We start from the raw sequence: 22,156 nt of genomic DNA on the forward strand, positions 1-22,156 counted from the left end.
ACTTTTCTTCCAAAAAGTTCAATGAGTTTCAGTGTTACCTGGTCATAGTATATCTCGCACTCTTCCCCATGAAAACATAGGCTTTGGAATGTGAAAGTACCGAATTCACAGTTATACATAACTATAATTCAACATTATCAACCTGTGTATTACATTAATACAGTCTATAAGACACTGAAAAGAACGCGACAAATATATAACAATAACCTGAAAAGAACAGCCATATAATCAACGTAATGCAGCCATATTCAATCTCCTTTTCTATATTCTTTCAAAAAAGATTTATCGCTGCTCTGATTTCATAACACTAGATAAGTAAAATACGTCGCTGTCTGTAGCCACTAACACTAAGTATAACCTAAGGGAATAGTGAAAAGATTGATGTTAAAGGTCTTGGAAATATGCGATCTGCGTGTAGATTGAATTTCTCTGATTAAAGGAGTAAAGAAACTGAATTATGAAATCAAAATTACACATAGCAAAGCAAGAAATTAAAGCAATAATTCAGCCACGCAAATGAAGTGAATATTTATCCCAAAAATTCGATTTAGTAGTTAAAATGTAGAATATTCTGAACCACAAATCATAATTATGAGAAAATAAAATGGTTAAACTAATGAAAAATACCTTGTTTTTGAATGATTTACTGAATATCTTTTTGGAATTGAGGGATAATAACGATTACCAAATAAAAAAACAAGACATTTAATCGCCTGTTTCTAAACAGTGAATCAGCTATGGCCTCCTACAAATCCTCAAGTCCATAATGTCTTTTAAAATCATTTTTACACACATTAGAAATATGTAATCTCAGAAATGCGCTGATCTATCACAAAGGTTTATTTCTGCGAACTTTTATCTCTTCATCATTATTCGGAAACTACTATAATTATCATTTTTCAGCAAGAGCTTACATCAACAAGGAACCAATTAAAATGCATATTAGCTTGGTAATCAAATTACTATCGAATACAGTGCCCGTATTAAAAATGGAAAATAAATAATGTCGTGCAGTAGAGAAATAAAGATTAATATATCAACAAAATGAGAAAAAATGTGTTTAATGAGCTGGTTAAAGATGTAAATATTATTACGTCAACAGTACCTGGCATTTAAGAATGGCGCAAGGGCTTCTGTTGACCATAAGACAATCAATAACCATAGTACTTTTGTAACATAAGGAACAAAAGGCTACTGGTACAATTATCAGGGACGGTGGAACTTCAGCATAATTGGATACTGACACTGCCAAAGTGAGCAGCATGCACTTCCAAATTTGTAGCACCAACTTTGAAACATAGCCTAACGAAGGTAACACAGGAGGACACCTTCCGATAATCGTTTAAATCATGATGAAACGTATGTTTAAAAATGGAAACCATTTTTTTTAAATTATGTCAGAAAGATAAAGATCTTGCAAGGCCGATAAAAGTATAGATATCCAAAATATTATTCTTTAAATAATGAATGTGTCAGAGTAATGATTAAACATGTACGATGAACTGACATTTCATTTTACATTATGCATTTTACATTCTTTGTCAATATATGGAGAGATTTCAATGAAGCACCGGGATTTTTTTTCGCTTTTGAAACGGCTGGCTTATATCTGGCTTATCATTCCGTTATAATCCTCTTTGCATTACAAAGATTGACCCAAATGAAATTCTTAAACGCTCATCATACATATCAGAATTCAACATTACTGTCTGCAGTGACGTATTTGTTCTTTTCTGATATTTCAGCATCGCTTTCAAGAATTGAGTAATGGCATATCATAAGTCTGGTTTCACGGCTGTACACATTTCACTTTCCTCTGGTTGCGTTCTTAAGACCTTTCAGAATTTTAAAATCAGTGTCTGATTAACAGTGAGGACCTCATATTGCTGGTTAGCCGAAGGATGTTTGGTAGTAGGGGAGAACATTGGGTAACGTGCAACAATACCCAGAGAAATTGAAGCCCTTTAGAAGAAACTAGCAACTGTGACTGAAGAGAATTATACTGATCAGGTGACACTGCATTTCTATTTAATAACATTTTTAAACCAACTTTCACTGATTTTTGTCATCGCATTAAGTCTCCGACGTTGACATCCAATTTTAGTTAAATGTATAAGAAATTGTACATTATTTGATATGCATAACATTTAAACGATGAACTTGTTTACGGAAAAGATAGCACTAAAGGTATTACCTATCTAGATATGCAGAATTACTTACTAATAAAAAAATAAAATATGTACAAACTACTCATAAGTACCTATAATTAGTTACGCACCTATTGTGTGAATACAATGGAGACAAGGGATGATAAGATGCTATCATAAATTACTAGCGTGACATACACTAAGTACAAATTTCTTACCATCCTGTCCAGGACTTTCATTAATTCTTTTGCACGCTGAAACAAGATGACGCTCGTCTCTCTTAAAGAAAAGATTTTCATCTTAAATGATTATTTGGACGCTTGAACTCTCTCTCTCTCTCTCTCTCTCTCTCTCTCTCTCTCTCTCTCTCTCTCTCTCTCTCTCTCTCTGTGATGTTCCGGTCTCTCTCAGTCACGCCATTTCTTATAAATATCTGAAAATACTTTGAGTTGCCTTGTTTTTTCCTAAAACCACTTCCCGGACTCTTGCTTCCCTCCACCCCTGTGAGATTACGTCAGAGGCTAAATCCGATGTCTTGTCTGTGTCTGGTGCTGAGAATAGTCCTCTAAAAAGATGCAGGTCGTCTTTTGTCTTGTAAGTCAGATAAAAAAAAATGATGTTTGTCCATTATTGTTTTGGCAAATATTAAAAAAATTCTATTTGAAATTTTGTGTGAGCGTTTTTGCTCATATCAAAATCCAATAATTAGTCAAGGGTCTAATCAATTTTTTCATGTACTTCAATTTATTTTATTGTGCTTCATAAGCTGTTTGATTCTCGATACGAATACTTTTGAAAAGGATGAATTTGATTTGGAAATATATGTCCATCATTTCATTCCCTAAACAGTTCTCAGAGACAGAGAAAGTGAACGTGAGCTAAAATCCTCCAGATTTGATACTAAGAAGCGCAGTACCCATGACATCAAATACCGCCCACTTCGTCAGCCTCGGAGTGGCAGCATATTCTCATCTTTAGGCCCTTTCCTCCTAGCGCCTTTAAAACCAGCTTGAAAATAAATCACTGCCCCTCCTCCGACACTTTCTCCCTTTCGTATGGTTACGGCCGCAATCTGCTAAATAGTCATCATCATCATCTTCATCATCGTCATCACTACCATCATCATTATCCAGGTTTATTTTTGAAGGAAGGGCCTAATTTGGCCCATCCGGCGGACCCCATTAATTTGCCAGTTACAGTTTACAGGTTTCTTGAAGAAATTTTACTTCTAAGCTTCCAAGTCAAAACAGATTTTGAAAAGGAAATCAGAGGACAGCGGCATTTCGTTAATATCAAAATCTTTGAATGAAAGGATTACAATAATAGTGCTCCTACTGGTAACATGTGTATTCTCTCTCGCTCCTTCGCACAAACAGACGCGTATGCACAAACACAAACGCGTTATATATCTGTAATTGCTTTACTAAACAACAGATATCAAAGTAAATGACCTTTGAGAGCTGGTCTATGGACGCCCTATTCATACTTCTTGGCTAAATAACTGGACGCGTGACCTTTAAAGAAAGGTAATGTTTCCTTTGATTTTCTAGTGGGTTCTCGTGCAGCCGCTAGCGCCAGTGTTCATTCACATGCATGTCAATGCACGTCATTGTTTTCAACATGAAAAATTAAGCTCCTCTCTATCTTACTCTCTCTCTCTCTCTCTCTCTGACGATGAACGGCACTGGGTGTGTATCAGAATGATAGTTTGTGAAACGGAAAATACCGTTTGTTCTCATTTTTCTTTTCTTACCATATTTGAAAGACTCGGATCAATTCTAATCTTAGAACCATTAATAGTGATGAATTGTTGTAAGTTAATCATATACATAAATATATATAAATGTAAATATATATACATATATCTGAATATATAATATACACACACACACACACACACACACACACACACACACACACACACACATATATATATATATATATATATATATATATATATATATATATATATATATATATATATGTATATACAAACATGTGCAAGTACGTGCGAGTGAGTGGTACAGAAGATTTAGTCTTCCAGTTATTTGTCAGACATTTATAGGGTGAGGTTATTAATCCCACACCTTGGCCAAGACTGTTCAGTTGGTTTATACGCCGCCGTCTTACCTATCCAAGCACTGGTTAGACCTGATGCTGCTTAACTTCGCTAATCAAATGATCAACGATATAGCAATAGTGTGTATATATATATATATATATATATATATATATATATATATATATATATATATATATATATATATATATATATATATATATATACGTGCGTGTGTACATACATAGACATTTATATATATATTTATGATATATACATACACACATACACAAATATGTATATAATTGTATATACAAATGTGTATGAATGTGTGTGTGTGTGGCTGTGCGTGTGTATGTGTGTGAGTGTGGATCTATGTTAGTGGGGGATACATGCACAATTGCGCAAGAATATACTTCCTCGATTCACTATTTCACATTGCCTCTCACAGAATCCATATCACTGACAGCATAGCAAATTAGTTTTAATTAAAGGGCAGAGCCTGATGCCTTGCTTCTGAATGAGGTGAAACTTAAATGTTCCGTTGCGGCCTGCAATCCGATCTCTCTCTGTCAGGGGAGATGTTCAATTCGATGAGTCCTGCACAGCCGATTGACTGAATATAATGCACCCCGGATTTCCATTCAACATATTCTGTATTACTTTTGCTGACTTGAATCGCTGCATTTTAGAAGGCCATGATGTACCCTGGATTTAGAAACGTTATATATATATATATATATATATATATATATATATATATATATATATATATATATATATATATATATATATATATATATATATATATATATATATATATATATATATATATATATATATATATATATGACACCAAACTCTGGGAGTGTTTTCCTTTTACGTCAGACTGCACACGCAGATATATTTATATAGATAGATAGACGGATAGGTAGATAGATAGAAATATGTATCTGGCTGCCTTTACATGTAATGCATATGCGTATCTAAATGTGGAAGGATGACGGTTATTCACTAGAAGGAATGATAGTTTGATGCTCCAAAAATGTTTTGGAAAATTTTTTGAAAGATAATGAAGTTAAAGCATCTGCGACCAATACCTTGACATCAATTAATCAATATTCTATCAAACTATGACACTTCAAGGAAGTCCTCTATTTATAATGCGACCAAAAATCATAAGAAATAAACAATCAGGATATATTTCATTTAGGATTTACAGGCAGTATTTTCGCTCGTAAACTTTGCTATCTTGAATCACTGCATGTTAGAATGATATATTATACCAGCATTTTCTGTATATATTTGCTTGCTTAATTAAATTAAATCATTGTATAAAAGAATATAATATATTCCGAAATCTCAGGCAATGTAATTTGGCTTTAGTTAGTTAGTCGAATTAAATCACTCTGTCTGAGATTATTACGTATTCTGGAATTTCAGCTAATGTGTCTTCCTTATATAACTTGATGGAAATCCTTCTGTGTTATGGATATAGGAATGGAATATAAAATTTAGGTCAAAGGCCAAGCGCTGGGACCTATGAGGTCATTCAGCTCTCAGAGGGGAAATTGATATTAAAAAGGTTTTAAAGTGTAACAGGAGGAAAACCTCACAGTTGCGCTACGAAAAGACTGCTAGGAGAAGGTAGAAAGAAGGAATAAAGAGGATATAAACGGAGGTACTGTAAAAGGAATGAACGGGGCTGCAGTTAAGGCCCGAAGGGATGCTGCAAAGAGCCTACAGTGCTCAGTGTATGGTGCGCAGAAGCACTATTCCCGAAGGGGTTTATGTACCTATATGGTCCAATGCATTTCAGATTTTCATGAAATGCATTCTGACACGCCTTTCAGATTTTCAGTCAACATTTTCCCGTTGAACGTGGATGTATTAAAATCAAAACATGACGAGCGGACATATTGGGCACTGGTTTTCAGTTATTACTGATTTAAGTTACTATGGTCTATTTCATTCCAATTGTTCAGTCAACAACGGAGGTTTTAGTTAGATGTGGCACTACGCATAGCGAGTTCGTGTCTCTGGCGTACTGCTATAAAGATGCAAATTTTTTCTTCAGTAATGCATTTAAATGCTTATATGTAAGAGAATCTTCGTACCTCCTTATATAATTCATAAACATGCCGATTTACATCGACGATATAAAAATACAAGGACACGAAATATGAACTTGTATCAGTCTATTTAGATCGAATACAAACGAACAATAACCTATAAATAATCATGGTTTATCTCACTGCACGTAAATACAAAGATATCTGGCTATGCGAGAATGGATAAAAAGTATTTTAATAGTTTCTTGCATGGAAAAGCTATGTATAAGCTAATGTTCGAAACAGCGTGAAATACTATTGTCTATATTGCTGTCTGGGGAGGTGAATGGAATAGCCACTGTAACATTGGCTGGAATGCGTGAAATTTCAGTTAATACAAAGAAATGGTGCTGTGGTATTCTTTTCAGAATACTTTGCATATTCATTTCATTTTAATAGCTCAGCGACTGGGCTCTTTCAGTGCTGCGTCAAATAACTTACCGACAAAAGTTTGATATCTCATTGAGATATCATTCAAGGCATTTTTTTTTTTAATTTACGGAAAAATAACCTTTATTAACTCCGACCGGGAGAGTCTGTCCGACAGAACAGGTTGGAAAGCAAAGCCGTTGACCTCCTTTTAAAAGAGTTCCCAGCTAGGCTGTGATTGCCGAGTTGGGCAATCATAGCATTGACTCCCGCTGGGAAAATTTGTCTGACTGCCGAGGTGGGCAATCACAGCCGTTGACTGCCTCTGGGAGAGCGGCGGGAGCCAACGGCCACCCTTACCCACCAGTGCAGGCAGATGGAGCCCCCTGGTGGGAGCCAACGGCTGCCCTTCCTCACCTGGGCAAGGGGGACGAACTTAGTTGGTGGGAGCCAACAACTGCCCTTTCCCACGCGAACAGGCGGATGGACTTTCAGGCAGGAGCCAACAGCGGCCCTTCCTCACCTGGACAGGTAGGCTGACTTCCCTGCCAGGAACTAATGGAATGGCCTTCCAGATTCTTCATCCTTTTCTGATTCTTCATCATTGTCTGCCTGTTTATTATCATCTGACTCTTCATCAGTTTTTGATTTTTCACTATATTCCTCTAATTTTTCATCATCTTCCTCAGGTTCGTTATTATCTTCTTTTTATTATTCTATTGTGTCATCTCTACCTCCACCTATTCCTTCTGATTCCTCAGAATCACCTGATTCTTTGTTATCTTCTAATTCTTCCACCTTAGCGAGCAAACTTAAAAGATTAGTAATGGAAGATCCGAACGTTTTATCAATGTCTTCCTCAGCAGGTACTGAGTCCTCCTCTTCGCTTGAATGTTTTTCACAACTATAGTCTGTTTTTTTCCATCTGTCCACCCGCTTGTGGTGCTCGCGCATGGTAACACTGCGTCCCGGGCTTTAAATAGTTACACTGTGTAAGTTTTAGGTAAATAAAAGGATATCTACCGTACATTTGCAACTGAAAAGTGTTTTAATGATTTACTGTATGCGAATTACACCGTTAATATTCGAAATAGGATATTGTTATTATTGTTGAATGTAAGCTGCCTTTTCGGGGTGGCGAATGGAACAGCCAGACGCAGTGGCGAAAATTGCTTCTCTCGCAGTTCACTACGGCAAGGTGTCAATTTTATGGATCACACCTACTCTGCTACTAAGCTACGTGTTACTTCATATCGTATCTGGCTAAAACGCACTTTATAAAAATTAAAAGTATATACTGATATACCTACGTGTAATGAAGTAACACGTAGCTTAGTAGCAGAGTAGGTGTGGTCCAATAAAATTGACATCTTGCCGTAGTGAACTGCGAGAGAAGCAATTTTCCCGCCACTGCGTCTGGCTGTTCCATTCGCCACCCCGAAAAGGCAGCTTACATTCAACAATAATAACAATATCCTATTTCGAATATTAACGGCGTAATTCGCATGCAGTAAATTATTAAAACACTTTTCAGTTGCAAATGCCCAGATGACCTTTTATTTACCTAAAACTTACACATAGCGTAACTATTTAAAGCCCGGGACGCAGTGTTACCATGCGCGAGCACCACAGGCGGGTGGACAGAAGGAAAAAACAGACTATAGTCTGTACTACATCAGGTCCACTTTAAACATCTACCTTTTCAGTCTGGTTTTCTAATGCAGTACCGTCACTTGTATCTAAATCCATAACGTTTTCCGAAATAAGACTTTTTTCTCTCTCTCCTTCACCTTTAGTTTCCGTCTATTTTCTTCCGTGATTCAACTTTCTTCTCCTACTCGACATATTACTCTCCCATATTTACTTTTTCAGACAGTAAATTGAAAGGGATGGCAAAGGAAAGTCCGAACATTTCCTTGAAGTCTTTCTCAGCAAGTTTATCTCAACTAGTCTCTTCTACTTCAGGTTCACTCTCCACAGGTATCATTTTGTCCAACATTAGCCTTTCCCCTTCATGCTCAGGCTCCTGATTTTGCTTTTCCCGTTTGAACAGGAGTTTATCCTACACTTTCCTCCCTTTTGTTAGATGTCCATATTCATTTTCTGGGAACTTCCTACCTCTTTTTTTATCCTTCAAAGTCCTCTATTTCCTTCAATTTCTCTCTCATTAAAACAGATTTTTTGTTGCGGATGGACTCCCCCTTGGCCTTCAATTTATCTTGAAGTTTAAACAGAATCTTTTTTAATTATGAACAGTTTCTTCTCTTGCCTGTAAAAAACCACTTCTGTTTGCTTGACAAAGGTCTTCGCACTAATTCTTCACCGAGATTTGTGAGGGTTTACTGTTTACACAACAGTTTATTCTTCGGCTCGTATTCTTGACCGAATTATGGAGATTATTTTTTACTATAATAATAATAATAATAATAATAATAATAATAATAATAATAATAATAATAATAATAATAATAATAATAATGTTCCGTAATGAAGAATATCTGCATCAGCAGAATGGATTTTGCGATGTCTTCTCTGTTTTCCTGATTATTTTCTATTCAATATTGGTGTTTAATATAACATGAAGCATATTCATATTTGGTTAAAAGGATCTTAAAATCATTCTGCATCTTATATATTTGTTCAGTACTAGGGTTATTAAAAAATATAGCAGCGGGCAGTAAGTCAAACGCAGCGAGAAATGTCCGCAGAGTCTTTCACAAGCGCAGTCTGTAGATGTTCCAAGAGTCGTTGTCAGGCAGCAGAAATTTATCTTAGGGCATTTCTAAGGGTGCCGTCATTTTAACGTCCTGAAGTTATCTTCATGGCGAGTAGGGCGCCTCTCATGGTATGAGAATCCTGGCCGGTATATATATAAGGGATCCAGCACATAGGTTGGGAGCGGTGCTAAATTTCTGTTGGAAGTTAGGGGACTGGGAAGTCTCGGAGATATCTTCTTTCGGACGGAGCGATCTACTCGTCCTAAAAATAGCTGCTGATACAGTTAAGGCATTGACGCCCATAGAAACGCCTTAAGACAAACTACTGCTGGCTGACAACGACCCTTGGAAATATCTACTTGATGCACCGTCTGGAAACTTTGCGGGATCTTCTCTCCGCATCTGACTTACTGCCCGTTGTAATATTTCTTACTGACCTGAGTATGGAATATAAATAAATAAGAGTCAGAATGGCGTTCAGTCTTTTTAGCAAATATGAGCGTAAGCCATATTCCGTTATACATCAGTACTGATGACAAGAGAATAATTAAAAGGACTGACAAGAGTATTCTTTTTAACAGAATTTATTTAAAAGATACCCTACTTCCTTCACAACAAAATAATAATAATAATAATAATAATAATAATAATAATAATAATAATAATATCTTAGTTTAACCAGACCACTGAGCTGATTAACAGCTCTCCTAGGGCTGGCCCGAAGGATTGCACTTATTTTACGTGGCTAAGAACCAATTGGTTACCTAGCAACGGGACCTACAGCTTATTGTGGAATCCGAACCACATTATAGCGAGAAATTAATTTCTATCTCCAGAAATAAATTCCTCTTATTCTTCATTAGCCGTCGGAGATTCGAACTCGCGGCCAACAGAGTGGTAGCTGAGAACGGAACCCGCTCGCCCAACGAAGAACTAATAATAATAATAATAATAATAATAATAATAATAATAATAATAACAATAATAATAACAAAATCAATAATAATCATATTTCCTAAATTAGTTTTTTGGAGATGGTACAAACTTTACTACATTCTCTAACTAATCTCAAAATTCGATTCTTCAAACCACAAGGTAAAAATTGCTGTAGAATGACAGAAGTGCAAATGCAGTTACAACACTAAATTGATAATGTGTATCAATCTCCTAGCCAATCTCTTCGGGCAGGTGTTTTTCTGTGAACAGTTAAAAAACAATTAATCTCTATATTATAAGAAGACGAGTTTCTCTTTAATGTATTAAATAGAATAGAAAGTTACCGTCCGGGTGGAATGACTGTATACGTCCGTGTGCATCTAAGTTGATATTTCAAATAGTCGTTTCCTTTCCATCACATACAGCATTTTCAGTGTTGTGTCCAAAAAGTTTTGTCTGACTGTTTTGGAGTCTCGTAAGGATATGTTCAACGAATATGATCTATAACCTTTGCTTTGAGAAGGCACTTTAACTATTTGAATTGATCGAGTTATCAAGTTGATCTTTGCATTAAATGAACTTTAGGAATAAACAGAATTTCCCTGTACTCGCACCTTCGGAAACAAGGTTTTATTTCCTGTGTGATACAGTTAATTCATCTTGTCTGATAAATGGTCTTGTCATCTGCCGACATGTTCTTGAAACAATTTATCATGCTGGAGGACCAGCCTTAAACATTTAGCCAACTTTTTTTTACATCATGGGACACTTTCAGGTCCACCGGTACACATATGGATGAATGAGTTATCTCAAAATGCATCTGAAAAATATGTAAGCATACATGTGCGAGAGAGAGAGAGAGAGAGAGAGAGAGAGAGAGAGAGAGAGAGAGAGAGAGAGAGAGAGAGAGAGAGAAAATAACTCCGATGATTGTTTATAATATTTCAATACATTAAATAGATGCCGTCTGTGACATTGGGGAAACTTCGGGACGCTCGTAATTGTCTAAGTTATGGATTTTCAAAATCCAGGAAATATTAAGAATTAGGATACTAAGAGTAAATTAGAGGGGACGAGTTTCTCTTCATAAGTCTGGATATACTGTAAATGTTTCCTCTTTCAGTCACCAGCTAAAATGACAATACTTAACCATAAAAAATATTTGCCAAAATGGAGTACTACTGGCTATTGATTTTTATAGTTTACTGCTATTTCTGCCAGCCGCTGTGCATTAAACATACAACCTTCATTTTAATGGAATGGATATAGAATATGCATATGCATTTCCATTTGAAGAACACGGCTTTTATAATTTTTTGTCTATTTTTTTAAAACTGAAAATATTTAGAAATTAGTTTCTCTCATTATAATATCCGTAATTTTGATCTTTAAGATAACAGGATCAAAGCAAATGATCCGCTTTGCCCATATTTTCCGGCAATTATTAACACTGAAATAATAAAGTAATGCCAGCAACATGTAAAGAGTACTTGATACGCTATAAGTCTAAGGAAATTGCAAAAATATTAAAATTTTGGTCTCACACAAACACAGCTATCTATCTATCTATATGTATACATAAGTATATATACAAATAATATATATATATATATATATATAATATATATATATATATATATATATATATATATATATATATGTGTATGAGTATGTTTGCACAGTTTGATGATTGAAATAATTATATTGTTCAGAAACGTAAACTTTCGCCCTCTACCGTGGCTTTTCAAATATCATAATACACATATATATAAATACATATAAATATATGTATTTATATATATGCTTATATACACATATATCATGTTAATATAAACGTGTGTATTTAAAGAATAAAAGTGGAGGAGAGAGAGAGAGAGAGAGAGAGAGAGAGAGAGAGAGAGAGAGAGAGAGAGAGAGAGAGAGAGAGAGAGATTAAACATTTGGTTGGAATGCTAGGTACTCAATCTAAATTACTATTTCTGATTGGATGATTGCCTAAGTCCGTGCTCCATGTGATTAAATTTAAGCTTCCCCATCTCTCTCTGTCTCCGTCTGTCTCTCCATCCTTCTCTTTAAGGCATAATGAGATAAGTCTTCAGCTATTATGTAGCCGTTCCTTCATTTATGTCCCTTGCATGTTGCTGTCATATCAACTTCTGGAAGTTATTATGTCTACGGAAAGCATATGTCGTTTCAAATACGCTATTGATGTTATACTGTAGATATGCTTGAACACGCATGTACATATATACGAGTATATATCTATATATACATTATGGATAGCTATAATGTTTGTAATAATAATATATATATATATATATATATATATATATATATATATATATATATATATATATATATATATATATATATGTTTGTTCAAGCATATGTACAGTATAACATCAATAGCGTATTTTAAACGACATAGATATGATATATATAAATATAAATATATATATTATATAAATATATATATATATATATATATATATATATATATGTGTGTGTTTGTGTGTATATATATATATATATATATATATATATATATATATATATATATATATATATATATGCATACATATGCATAAGAAGCTAACTTTGTTTCAATTTTGTCTGGGAGCATAAAAGATGAGACCCTAACATCTTAAAGCAATATTCTACAGACTTGAAAAGGCCAAGATAAGTCTTTAATGCTGAGATGAAGAAGAGAGTATGTCATCTTAACTTTACATTTATTGTTTTAAAAAGCAAGTTTAGCAACTCAAATCTTTTGATCTATAGAGGACGTAATTGAAATTAGGTAACGGGCCAAAATATTGACTGAGGTTAGGAGTTCAATTACATTTTGATAAAAATGGCTTCAAACCTGTATGTTAGAGGAGACAGGGACGAAGGGAGAAATTCCGTGTTAGGGACAATATGGAATTTGACTAAGCTATGGGATTCCTTTACAGCAAAGCATTTAAGATAAGAACTGACAAATGGAGAAAAAATACAAATGTTTCTATTAGAGGATTTTTATGGCATGACCGATAGTGATAGGAGTAAAATTTATGTAGTGATTATACATTTTCCAGGAATACAAAAGAAGGGACAGAAGGGAATTTTTTTTTGGGGGGGAGAGTAATGTGTGTCCAACTGGATGCAAAAGTAGGTGTCAGAGAAAGAAAGGTTGTTACTGGGAAGTATGGAGTTCCTGGAGTAAATGAGAATGGAAAGGGACAGTTGGATTGTGTTGGGAAAGAAGCATGAATTTTGGAAATGCATGGATTCTTAAGTAGGGCATTCATAATAATACTGAAGAAAGATAACACTGTGAAGAAAAGTTTGCTAGACTGTGTTAGTACAATGGAGAGAAGTGAGTCGTTAGATGCAATGGTGAGAAAAAGAATGATTGAAGGTAGCTCTAATCGCAGTAATAGGTAAGGTAGGAATATGAAGATGAAGTGGTGAAGAGAAGCTGAAAATGTAATCAAGATAAGAGAGTTACATAAGAAAGAGCTGGTAAAAGTACATATGGAGAAAATGGATGAGCTTTGGGCTTGAGATAAATACACAGAGGTGGAAGAAGTAAATTAGAAGAAGAGTAAGCAAAATTTGAGGGAAGATCATAGTGACTGCAGAGCGGGCTGTTCGTGCTCATAAAAGGGTTATGAAAACAGTACGTGATGGGAAAAGGAAACAAAAGCTAGTGAAAGGAAAAAGGGAGATATTTTTAGGCGCAGTTGTTTGAAAAATATAAACTCATAATCAGGAAGACAGCTGAATGGATTGACTAGTCCAGAAGAAAGTGAGAGATAAAAAATATAGTAAGTAATACAAGTAGATGGAAGAATGTGAACAAAGAACTTTAGGGAGAAAAAAGAAAGTTCTACAGGAAAGTAAATAAAGAAACAAAGGTTAAAACAGTTTTGTGTCGATGAAGTGAGTATTCTGAATACTCATTGAATGTGAAGAGTAGCAGAGAGGCAAAGCTGAATGACGCATTAGTGGAAAGCAATAGTGTTAGGATTGAGAATGTTTGGGGAAGCACCTGCTGAGGACGTAGGGTGGGTAATTTAGAGGTTTGAAGAATGGAAAGACAACCGGTGTTGATGGGATTTGGGATTACAAATGAGGTAAAGGCGTCTGTAAGAGTTATAAGGGAATGACGTTACTAGGTGAAAAAAGAAACAAATACACACACACAAACATATCGAAGGACACTTCCTTATTCCTTTCTGAGTACTTATTTAGCTTCTTTTATTATGCAGCCTTGAAAATGGGACTAAACGTCTTGAAACGTCAGCAGCTAAATAAAGTACTTAGAAAGGAATAAAGAAGTGTCCTTCTCCTCGCACCAAATTGCTGTTTGCTGGATTGACAGAACCCACACTCAACTTCGCTATATACTGTATATATATATATTGTATATTATATATATATAGGTTCTTTATATATCAGGACAGGACTATATACTGACGGCTGATGCAACAAACAAGGAGGGAAAACAACAAAAACAATAAAATGAGCTTAAAATTAATTATTACAATATTTACAATAGTCAGGTCTGGTAAAAGATAAACCATATAAGGCAGCACTAAACAAAAGCAAGTTAAATAAACAAAAAGTACATTTGCAAAATGGCAGTTTGTGCATGTGAGGACAAAACCCACCAACCAGGATGGAGACGTCAGGACAGCCTCACGCTGTCATCAAAGATGAGCAGCTCGTGGTCACACGATCTCATGGTCACACTCCACCTCTACGTCTTATCCAATTGCTGCTCAGACCAACGTCGACTCCAAAACTGCCTGCTGCTGCTGCCACTGCCGCTACTCGCTGAAACGGTAGAAAAAAACGGCATAATCAAAACAAAAAAAAACTAAGGGAGGCAGCAACCACGAAAGGGAACGAGCACAAGAGCCCCAAAAATCTTCAAAAGAAAAATTTGTGGGTTTGTGCATGTTTTTATCCAGATATCATGGCTACAAAACGGTAGCATAACACTTCCACAAGGTCAAAAAAAAAAAAAAAAAAAATAGATAAATAAATTTTAAAAACTGTTATGCAGAAACCTCATTCGTAATATCAGGAAAGTTATGGTGTAAATCCATAAATCTGGATCAATGTATTTCATTACAAATATTCTGCTTCATTGTCACTTACAGGTAAAAGAAACACATTATTATCACTTACGATTTAAATGTTATCCAGAAAGTATCGTAATTTATTTGAGGTAGCGAATGACGCATTTTTCATTTTATTCTTTATTTTTTCGGTGCGTAAAATATAAAATCAAAGCTGTACGTTCTAATGAAATGTATTATAATTCTACTCATTTCAGATGTGATATTTCGGAGACCGCAAGCGCTTAAAGATACCTTGTGCACAGGAAGTTTTGAATCCATAACCATTTCCTTCAAGATGTGGCTAAGACGGGCAGGTCGATGGTCAAAGCAAAGAACAGTGACCTTGTTCAAGGTTCAACCGAGTGCTGCCTGAAGGGATGGAGTCAAAAATCATGAGGACCCACCAAGCTTCAAATCAGTGGTTTGTATCAAGTCAGCCCTGCACCAGAGGAGGAGGAGCATGCAGCAAAAACAGCAGCAGAAGAAGAAGCAGCAGCAGTAAGCAGGGTCTAATGGCATGGTTCCTAGTATGACGTCATCTACCTCCCTGTTTATCACCTTGCCATGGAATCTAAGGTTATTATTCCGCCTACTCTACCCACTTATGGTCATTCTACCGTCTACATCTACCCTACAGGTAAATAGATTCTGAATACACATAAATATTATTCATACATACGTACATACACACACATAAATATGTCTATATATATATATATAATGTATGTATATGTATATTAATAAATATATATATATTATATATATACATATATATGTATATATGTGTATATATATATAGACATATTTATGTGTGTGTGTAATCATTTCCTTTTTTTTTTACATATTAGAAATTTATACTTTCAAATTTTAAGCAACAACTAACCCTTGAATCCAAATGAAAATCAGATGAAGAAAACGCAGTTCCTTTGTTTAGATTCGAATCTACTCGAGATGACTTTGGATCACATCAAGCTAAACCACTAGGCCACAAAGACGATATAAATCTATTTCAGCCTCATCTTGTCGAAAGGAATATTTTATACTACCTTTTTTTTTTTTTTTAATTCTACAGGATTTAAAGTATATATATATAAATATATATATATATATATATATATATATATATATATATATATATATATATATATATATATATATATATATATATATATATATATATATATATATATATATATATATATATAGTTTTTGGCAGAGTTTTTCCTTTTCACAATTTTTTTTTTTCTAGGCGATCGCCTTTTTGGCACTGACTCTTTAAAGCTAACTTCTTCACATTTCCTTCTGCTTTCAATCTTTCTTCAAAGTTCTGGATAAGTTCACATAGTCGTGGTGTGGTTTCCATTTCTCCAGTGCTAAGGTCCGTTTCGCCTGTGTCTAAGCCTTTAAGCCTTTTTCAAGAACTAAAAAACATGGTAGTAAAAAATATTCCTTTTGACAAGATTAAGCTGAAAAAGATTTACATTGTCTTTGTGGCCTATAGGTTTAGGTTAACTTGACCCAAAGTCATCTCGAGTAAATTTGAATATAAACAAAGGAACTGAGTTTTCTTCATCTGATTTTCATTTGGATTCAGGAGTTATTTGTCGTTTAAAATTTGAAAGTATGAATATGTAATACGTAAAAGGAAATGATAACTTATATATATAATATATATATATATATATATATATATATATATATATATATATATAACATATATATATATATATACATATATATTTAATATATATATATATATATATATATATATATATATATATATATATATATATATATATATAATAATAATAATATGAAAAAGTTAGCATCAAAGAAGTCAATGCCACAAAGGCGATCGCCTACAAATATATATACACGTTTACGTTTCTCTCTCTCTCTCTCTTGCTCCTATCCATCTAACTACATCCAAGCCTAAACTAGGACAGATGGTCATATATGCATTTACAATATTATTCCATTCCTTCCTTTGTGTCTCTCATTGTCTTCCTGTTCTTCGTCATTATACTAGTTTATAGTTTCAGGTGATCTTTTCATCTCTCTTTCCAGTTTCACCACGAGTGGTGGTCGTGCCTATCCTGACCTGTATCTTCGGTTTCCCGGTACTGGTGCTCCTAGTCATCTGCGCCCTCAGATACAGAGCAAGGAGGGCGAGAACAAGTGCTAAGAAGACTCACATGTAAGAGAGAGAGAGAGAGAGAGAGAGAGAGAGAGAGAGAGAGAGAGAGAGAGAGAGAGAGAGAGAGAGAGAGGGAGAGATTTCTCATTACATTGAATTTCTAATAACATCTTCATTACGATTTTTATTCACAAAGTCTTAGATCTTTTTAATTATGATACGGTTAATTCGCTTGTGCCTAGCAAATGCAAAGTAGCTGACGCCTTTCTTTTTCAGGGTCATTTTAGTTATGATTTAAAGTAATTCCAATATACATCCTTTGTTACTGGTTCAATAATTTTATTCAAGAGGTAAATTAATTTCTCTTCATGATGGAATTTTTTTTATGATGGCTTCACAAAATCATCGAGTTTCCTAAGTTCTTGAAATGCATAAAATAAAAATCTACAAATTTTTACAGTATACTCAGGAGGCAGCCGTACGACCTTTCATTGCTGTGAAAGCAATTACCTTTAATGCCTTCACAGATAAGATAAAATTTCATTCACTTTCTCCTTTTATTCCATCAATGCTTCTCGGAAGAACTTACATTTCTCAAAATGAAAAGCCATCGTTTTAATGATTATTTTTCATTGCGATGTCAACCTTCTTCTTCCACTTCGAAGAAAACATCATCAATTACCTTTTAAGAATGTGACTGAAAAGGCGTTTTCTTTTTTATCTGCTCTTTCCAGGCGGCGCGACCCATCTATGCTGGAGCTGGCTTCTGGACCATCTATCTTGGCCAGCAGGTGCAACAATGGTGAGAGGCGTCGTATCTTTTGTAACCTATGAGAATTCGCTCTTGGGTTCATGCATATATCATTCCACACGCACAAAACGTTTTATGAAATGAACTCGCATGATGAATACTCCGGTACATATATACATACATAAATACATTTATGTGTATATATACACATATGTATATATATTATGCATACATACATACATACATATATATACATAATACATATGTATCTCACTTTCAGTCTTTTTCACTCCACATAATATTGCAAAAACAATTCATTTCAACAGCTTCAACCGTTTGTTTCACCTTTAGTCAGCCGCCACGTTTCAATTTCTTGAAAGAGTTGGTTCGATTGTTGTTACTGTTGTTCATGATTAAGCTGGTGTTATGCCAGCACGGGCTCTTGCTCATGGAGCAGCTCGTAAGAAATTGGCTCAGCTTGGCACCATGTATTAAAACATTTTCATGCACACGGATACGTTCCTTACTTCACCTTTTTTTAAAGTCACTTAGTCTCTCATTCTCCCATCGACTATTTACTATCAAGTTTCCATTAGACCATTAGAAAAATATTTTTATTCTTCTACCATTAACATTCATTGCTCCAACATCTTGATTTCCAATTACGCTTATAAACACACCTCACGCTCTCTTTAACATTCTCGATTTCTTTCCTTAACTTCCTAATCTTTTTTCTTTATCCTAATCAACATTTTATTATCTGCTTATAAACAGTCTACAGTCCATTCATGACAAATTTTCTTATCAACAACTTTGCAATTACCTTTATTGTCATTTCTCAGACTTCTTGAATCATTCTATCCACAAAGACATTAAATAACCTGAGATCGCAATCGATTTAAATCAATTTGAACTAAACTGAATTATGTACCTAGCAGATACACAACTGCGGTTTTTGCAACCAGGACGAAGAAGAGTATAGGATTAACAATCTCTACTCAAAATACATCGTGAAAAATATGTGGTGAAAACCAGTCGGCTAACAAAATACATCTGACTAAGATGAAAAAATGTGGTGAAAACTGTATATATATATATATATATATATATATATATATATATATATATATATATATATATAAATATATATATATATATATATATATATATATATATATATATATATATATATATATATATAGATTATTATCACTTTTTTTACGTGATTCATTTATAACATCTCTAACGGTTGTGTATGTTCGTCAGTACTGTTCTTGTAGTAGACTTCCACACTCTGTATCAGTCCTTCGTCAAGATGAACAGGGCTTATTTTTATGTGTGTGTAAATATATACTGTATATATATATATATATATAATACAAATATATATATATATATATATATATATATATATATATATATATATATACTGTATATATATATATAATACAAATATATATATATATATATATATATATATATAATATATATATATATATATATATATATATACAAATATATATATATATATATATATATATATATATACATATATATATTTATATATATATATATATATATATATATATATATATATATATATAAAATATATAATTAATGGGATTACAACCGGGTTCCATGCCAAAACATAACCAAATCCCAAACAAAACAAGAAAACGGATAACAATGGTGGGAGAGTCGAATGTAACCCCAAGGGAAGTGATTAACTTGTCTCTTTAATTAAACGGATGTTTTGATAGTCAGGAAGAATTGGATTTTGGAAGTGAATTCCAAGTCGTGGTTGCAAAGAGAAAGCAACATTAATTAAACTGGCAATTCAAAGACTTCTGACCTCTAAATAGGAAATACGCAAATAAGTGACTTCACTGGTATTAAAAGGCCGATCAGTGGCCAAAATACTTATAGAAAACAAGCAGAGAAAAGAGGATGAATTGAAGAGAAAAGCTAGGAATCCTTAATCAAACAAATTTCATTTACTCATTCCACTAGAAGAGCACGATAACGTTAAATACTTTAATAATAACTGTAATGAACAAAAGAGCCAAATTATCTAAACAAAACGTCTACTATTTTAGACCTGATGAACAATACGGACAAAGTACTTTCTCCTAGACAAGCTGAATGTAAACTGAGCATGTAAAATGTTGAAAGAAGTCAGAGGCTCACTTACAATTCTAGAAGACCTTTCTAAGAGTTGGATAGAGGGGAATAAATGCAACATACTTATAAGTATATAATAGATAATTAGAATATTATTTAGTTTAAAGGTTAAGGTATGGGTAGCTTACTCTTCATAAGAAATTGACCATAAACTTCGATGTCGAAATCAAAGAAACAAACTTATTAATGGTTTTGTTTAAATAAAATGGAAAATAAAATCATTTGGTACTTTACTACTACTAAGAATAAATAGCCTTCACGTATTGCAAATTTTAATTAGTTATACTAAATGAGGACTATATTAAGTAATAGAGAAAATTCAATTTCAGACATTCTTATTGGCAATATCCAAAGCCCTTGACTTTCAAATATTTCTGTAGATACTCAGCAAATAAAAAAATTTCTAATCCAATCCACAGTTACTACATTACAGTTGAGTTGTATACATAACTGGGATTAATAAAAAATTACAAGTAACCGTATATTTACATATTATGGATAATGCAAAAGCAGTGAAATTATTGAAATTAATCAATTATTTCATCGCCGACGGGCGACACTGATCATGTAATCCAGTGCATTATGAACCAAAATGCAATGGGTGTTTTGTGCTGTTTAAAATAAATGATATCGGTATTTCTGAATTCTTGTAACATACACTAAAGTTCTGAATGAAAATGAAAGATTGATATACTCAGATGATCTATAAAATACATTAAAATATAGCACTATTACAGAATATTCGTTTTTCTAAGTCATACAATGCCGCTGACATTTAGATGAAGGAAAATTTTCCACGATACGAATCTCCTTAAGATCACATTATGCCCAGTCAGTCTTTCTTGAGTGTGTCTCTGTCTTCCCCTTCTTATCTTTTTGTTTCAGTGTTCATTATTTATGACCTAACGCAACCACTATTCTCTCTGTCTCTAATGTATATATATATATTTATATATATATATATATATATATATATATATATATATATATATATATATATATATATATATATATATATATATACTATATATATACATATATACATACATACATACATATATATATATATATATATGTGTGTGTGTGTGTGTGTGTGTTTTATATCTTGTGCTCTGTCGTAATGTGTAATTTTTCTTCTGTACGATTCTGAGTCCAGGCTTGAATTCTGTATATAAAATACCAGTATGTTCTAACTGAAGGATCGTGTATTGTTCTATTGTGTTTTTAATTTATGAACGTGAAAGAAACATGATTTAGTTTGCTTCGTATGCTGTGCTCTTGACTTTTATTTTCTACTACTATTTTCACAATACACTATTCCATTATGGTGGGTTACAGAACTACAGTTCGTTGAGGCAGAAGTTTAAATGTATACAGAATGTAACAAAAAATCAGAAAGGGTATAGAGAGAGAGAGAGAGAGAGAGAGAGAGAGAGAGAGAGAGAGAGAGAGAGAGAGAGAGAGAGAGACCCACCAAATTTTAGTATTTTTACATGGCACCAGCTTCCCCTTGTGATACTGTAATACTATTATGTAACACAATTAAGATTCAAATCCCCTCTACGTCTGGAAAGTGTACCGTGGAGTGAGAACCCTTTCTAGTTAGGACCCTTTCCTAGGTCTGCACAAACTCGAAA

The 22,156-nt window shown here is 33.8% G+C and overlaps 2 protein-coding genes across 4 annotated transcripts in view; one reads left to right on the plus strand and one right to left on the minus strand.

Annotated features, from left to right (window-relative positions):
* Nucleotides 1–22,156, minus strand: part of LOC136845768 (uncharacterized) — a 489,838-nt gene that overhangs the window by 288,910 nt on the left and 178,772 nt on the right. The window lies entirely within an intron of this gene.
* LOC136845764 (uncharacterized) overlaps nt 1–22,156 on the plus strand; it is a 155,689-nt gene that overhangs the window by 112,740 nt on the left and 20,793 nt on the right. For all 3 annotated transcript variants that reach the window (XM_067116012.1, XM_067116011.1, XM_067116013.1), the window contains exons 3-5: nt 15,666–16,087; nt 17,518–17,647; nt 18,322–18,389. In XM_067116012.1, the coding sequence (XP_066972113.1) occupies nt 16,015–16,087; nt 17,518–17,647; nt 18,322–18,389 (271 nt within the window). In that variant the 5' untranslated portion in view covers nt 15,666–16,014. The remainder of the gene's footprint in view (nt 1–15,665; nt 16,088–17,517; nt 17,648–18,321; nt 18,390–22,156) is intronic.

The sequence above is a fragment of the Macrobrachium rosenbergii genome, chromosome 14 (genome assembly GCF_040412425.1).
Source record: "Macrobrachium rosenbergii isolate ZJJX-2024 chromosome 14, ASM4041242v1, whole genome shotgun sequence".
Lineage (NCBI taxonomy): Eukaryota > Metazoa > Arthropoda > Malacostraca > Decapoda > Palaemonidae > Macrobrachium > Macrobrachium rosenbergii.